Below are 5,516 nucleotides of genomic sequence, written 5' to 3'. Positions count from 1 at the left end.
AGTTTAACAACGAAAAGTGAAAATACAGGACATTTTATCCTTAATATTTACACAACATTCATAAAGTTAAGGACACCATGTCCTTAATATTTACACAGCACCCATGTCTAGTATAGGGGTATTTTCGTCCGAGCGGATAAAAATTTATTAAGTACTGGCTAAAGAATAAATATATTTTAAATAGTGGCTAAAGAGTAAAGACATCTCTAATTAGTGGCTAACTGTGCACTTCCACCTAAGAAATAGGTAGGTTGGGCCAAAGTTAAGACTCATGCTGCATATGTCTTGGCAAATCATGTATAGATTGGGCTGCTTTGAACTGCATACGGTTTAATTGGGGCATTTGCATCTATACTCGCTTTTTGTGTCACATTTTAACTTGTGCCCGCTTTGCAAAAAAAATTGCAAGCGTACCCGCTTTTTCGCATAATTTCAGCACACGGGGCTGAAGTAGCAAAGGCAATCACGCAAAACTTCAGCATTCTATAGTCGGGCCTGAAGTTCAGCTCTAGAGCTGAAGTTTGTGTTGTAATTTTCGTGTAGTAATTAGAAAACTTCAGCTCTAGAGCTGAAGTTTTTTTGTTGTAACTGGGAGCTGAAGTTTTTGTCTTTGTAACATCCATAACTATCAAATATCTTTTGCCTTTTAATTTTCTATATAACTGCTCTAATAATTGGTCATAGCTCTTGTCATAATATACTGTCGTCACATCAGAAGTACCAAAGCTTAAAACATTTATAAGAATTTCTCCTGCATCATATTCTTGAGAAATAGTAACCCATGAAGAAACATCAAAACGAAATAATACTGATGAATTATATTGCTAAAAACTTGTCTGGCAAGAGCTTCCGCGCTTGCCCATTGAGTTGATCTCTTATGTCGTTGAAGTCATCCTCCATGCCAACGAGAGTAATATCCTCAGTATATTTGTTTTAGCTTCATTAATCAAAGAGAGCAATGTTGAAGTCATCGTTGTAGAAGAAGAAAAAAGAAAATGAAGGAGGAGAAGGGGAGGAGAAAGGGAGCTGAAGTTATTTAAAAAATGGGTACAAGTTAAAAGTTTTAAAAAAATAGGTATAGGTTAAATAGAGGCACCAAATAGGGCGCTCCATCGGATTTCTCAATTTTCGTAAGGCCCTCCTGGAATTCCTTCCAGAACCTGTTGAATAATCTTTATGGATTCTGTCATTTCACCGATTCGTACTAAATAACGAGCTAATGAATCCCCTTCTCGTTTCCATCCTGCCAATCAAATTCGTCGTAAGACTCATAATGATCAACTTTACGAAGATCCCATTCTATTCCGGAAGCTCGTAGCATTGGTCCCGATAAACCCCAATTTAATGCTTCGTCTCCCCCAATAATGCCTACGCCTTCAACTCGTTCTAAAAAAATAGGATTCCGGGTAATAAGTTTTTGATACTCAGCAACCCCCGTTAAAAAATAATCGCAAAAATCCAAACATTTATCTATCCAGCCATAGGGTAGATCGGCAGCCACTCCCCCGATACGAAAATAATTATGCATCCAGCCCATTTAGGGCTACTTGTCGTATTGTCAGCCATCTAAGAAGTGATCTACAAATAATAATACATCCTCCATCCATTCCATTATATCATGGTATTTCAACTAGATATTGAGTTTAAGACACTAATTTGACTTATATAGTACTAACTACTATATTAGTGACAACGAAAGACGATATTAAAGTAATTGTTGAAAAGAGAACAAACATTTAATCAAATTTAATTGGAACAATCTCAAAATAAAATGAGTTTCATATAAATTGAGATTATAAATAAAAAACAAGGTTCATAAAGACTTAAGGCTATTAGTACATGACAACTAGATTTAACATGATAAATAAAAGATTTGTACAATATCACTCTACTAAGCTAATCTAACGTAGGAATAAACATGAGATAATCAGGCTGTCATCAATCTTCAACACTGAGCTTGTTGGTCTTCTACAACAATAACAAACCCTTAGTTTTTCACAAGTGAGGTCTGGGGAGGATAAGATGTACGCAACCTTACCCCTACCCCTGGAAGGGCAAAGAGGCTGTTTCCGATAGATCCTCGGCTAGAGAACGACTGGAAAAAAAAAAGGTAACTGCAACAAGTAGCAATAACAGCAAGATGAAATAAGATTGAATCCAAGAATCAAACTCTAAGAAGTAATAGCCATCTAGTTGGTCTTCAATCTGTAGCAAATGTGCTTTTTCATCATCCTGCATTCTGATCTCCAGCTGGTTCTCTTTCAAATTGTTGTTTTTGACACTTTTCTTGCAAGAATAATCCAACAAATAACCCTATAAAACACAAAGAAAGCAAACATAATTCCAACATTCATCCACCTAGTATCCTTGTCAAGTCCCCGATTCTTCAATACATCATATCCTGTTAGCAAACATTCTGAATGATTTTCATCATTCCAAGAAAAACATTTGCTTCTCAAACTCCAATATTCATTTGTCAGCAGTGCATCCAAAGGATACCTATATAAAGAAACATAGTACATAAACAGCCAATATTTAGGTATGCATTCCTTTGGTATAAAATAGCCAGAGAAAAGAAAGAAAGCCCCAAGTACAGTGCAAATCAGAGAATTCCCTGATATAAAATCAGGAGAAACTGCACTCAGAAACAGAACCAAAGAACTTGCCATCAAAACTATCACCCAAACCACAAACGTGAAGAACACGAAAGCTGTTATCGAAGGATTCAGCCCTACGATCCAATAAACTGGGACAGCAAAAAGAATGGCTACTGCAAAGAGAAATGGAAGGAAGATTATCGTGTTCGCGATCATGTAAGAAGAGATTTTATATGCTCCTCTTGACGCTTCCTTCATTATAACGCGCCTTTCTTGAAGATAAATTGGAAGAGCTTCAACTGTTGAAGATAGCAAAAAACTTAGGCTAAATGCAAAAAGGCCTAATCTTTCTGTAACTCCACCTTCATCATTCCTCATTTTAATATACACACTTCCAAGTCCAAATCCTCCCACGAGTGCTTGCATCGTTCGCGCCAAGAAAAGTTGCTTTGTCCTGTAAATAATTTTCCAGAATCTTGAACATAACACTGCTATTTCAAATAAACTCGAGCAACCTGAATTCGAAACAGCACTAGTTTTTGCCTGATCGATTACTTCTTTATTCGCGCCATCTTGAATTATAGCCTCTTCCCATCTCAAATAAGAACATGACTGATATTTGGAATGCAAGTCCTGGTTTTCCAACACAGATATAATTTCCATAGCAAATTCAAGAGGGTTAAGCTGAACAGGAATTTCGTAGCCCAGCCTACTTATATTTTCCTCGAGCGATTCAAGAGAGCCATAATGAACAACAGATCCATGATTAAGGATCAAGAGATTGGAAATATATTGAAGAATTCTGTAACTAGGCTGATGTATAGATAAAATTATGGTTCTATGTTTTGTTTTTGCCATAGATGAGAGCAATTCAATTACTTGAAGTGCTGAACTGCTATCTAATCCTGAAGTTGGCTCATCTAAGAGTAATATATTAGGATCATGAATCATGTCAACACCAATTGACACTCTTTTTCTTTCACCACCTGAAATTCCTCTATTCTCTTCATCTCCAACAAAGTTATCAGCTACATGGTCAAGTCCAAGTTCTTGCATTAAGTTTTCAACTCTTTCTTCTCTCTCCTTTGAACTCATTCCTCTTAACCGAAATTTTGCACTAAACATTAAAGTTTCGTTTACAGTTAAGAGAGGAAGTAAATTGTCCTCTTGAGCCACATAACCACATATGTTTCTTAATTGAACAGGACTAGTAATTGCATGGTCATTGAGATAAATACTTTTTGTATCAAAATCTTTGTTCCTTACCCTACCTGATATCACACGTAACAAAGTTGACTTGCCCGTACCACTTGGTCCAACGATCGCTAAAATCTCAGAACATCCAGCTACAAAAGAGACTGATTTGAGTATGCTGATTTTTGGCTTAGTACTTTTCTTGATTAAGGAAGAAAAGAGCGATGAATTCGGAGAAATAGTATACGAGAGGTTACGAACTCTTAGTTCGTAAGTTTTGTTATTTGATGACGATTGTGGTGGTGGTGGTGGAGGTGATGACGAGTGAAATGAAGAAGAATTAGAATGAGTTCGAGTGGATTGTTTGGCTGGTGAACATGAAGTTGAAGTTGAGAAAAGTACCATAGAGTCATCTTCAGGACTACCAGGACTTGGTTGATATGTAGTACATGGGGAAGCCATTTATTTTGGAGTTGAGAATTGATCAAACAGAAATGCAAGAAAGTGAAGATAAGGGAAGAATTTCAAGTCTAGAGAATTGCTTAGTTTGGATGGGGGAAAAAGGAAGTTGAACAAACTAGGTTGATTGTAGTTATGGTTTCCTAATGCTGGTGAAAATACGTAATGTAATATAGGCAGCGTTTGGCCATCTACATAGTTTGACTAAGATTTGTTACGGTAATATCTTATAATTATCTTATCCCACCAAAATTTAATCTAATATGATGATGTATACAACAAGTTTAAGAGCTAATCTTTTTAGGAGTATAATTTTTAATCTTCAACGTCGATGTTTTTTTTTTTTTTTTTGGAGTTTAAAATTTGTTAGCCATCCATCCATATAGGGCGCCGAAAAACTTAAGGAATACTAAAATAAAGCGTTATTCATATAACTTTTTTAAAATTCTCAAGGAAATCCGCAGCCGCTTCCTTTCGGGTGCACACTGGGTAATTTGCTCACTGTGCAATAGCTCGCAAACTACACAGGAAATACAAATCGCATTATACATGACCAGTGCAACGAGCTTTGACTGAAGAGACTTCTGGTGAGGGGAATTGATCCCAAGTCTCCTATGTTAAGGTCATTCAGTAGATGGATCAAGATATGTTATTTGTCTATAATCTAAAAGGCATTCCTGGTAAATATACCAAAGATATCACGAGATGTTTAGTATTATACAAGCAGAAGTATGGACTAGTAGTAATTGTTTTTCTGTATACAGATGACAGGAATGTCTAGTGCTATTCTACTGACACGATATACAGATGACAAGAATGTCTAGTGCTATTCTACTGCCACAATACTTCCATGTAAGGGATGTACCATATATAATTAGTGTCCGCGAAATGGTTTTTAAAAAAAATAATTATTCACTCATATTATCCATTAAAAGAATGTATTGGATAAAAATGGATAAGAATCATATTATCCACTTAGAAAACGGATAACCGATAAATAATCAATGGATAATATGGTTTAACTTTTACATTTGTAAAGCCTTTGGGGGTCCTCAAGTTTGGTAGACTAGGAATTCTCCCAAAATTGACAAATACAAGAAGCCATGGATAATATGGATAGCCATATTATCCGCCATTTAACCTCTTTTTATCCATATTAAATATAGGTCGGGTCAAATAATTTATCTGTTTTTGTATTATTCGTTTTCGACCCGCCAATATCCGACCCGACCCACCTATTTATTACCCCTATGTGTAGTTAGGTAA

General features: G+C 36.0%; 1 protein-coding gene across 1 annotated transcript; it reads right to left on the bottom strand.

Annotated features, from left to right (window-relative positions):
* Positions 1 to 1,761: 1,761 nt before the first annotated feature.
* LOC104231297 (ABC transporter G family member 23) lies at positions 1,762 to 4,370 on the bottom strand. Its single transcript, XM_009784266.2, has one exon. The coding sequence runs from the start codon at positions 4,251 to 4,253 to the stop codon at positions 2,262 to 2,264; it is 1,992 nt and encodes a 663-aa protein (XP_009782568.1). The 5' UTR covers positions 4,254 to 4,370; the 3' UTR covers positions 1,762 to 2,261.
* Between the last annotated feature and the right edge of the window lie 1,146 nt (positions 4,371 to 5,516).

The sequence above is a fragment of the Nicotiana sylvestris genome, chromosome 3 (genome assembly GCF_000393655.2).
Source record: "Nicotiana sylvestris chromosome 3, ASM39365v2, whole genome shotgun sequence".
Taxonomy (NCBI): Eukaryota; Viridiplantae; Streptophyta; class Magnoliopsida; order Solanales; family Solanaceae; genus Nicotiana; species Nicotiana sylvestris.
The sequence above is the reverse complement of the archived record's forward strand: the minus strand, read 5'-3'. Positions and strand labels throughout refer to the sequence as shown.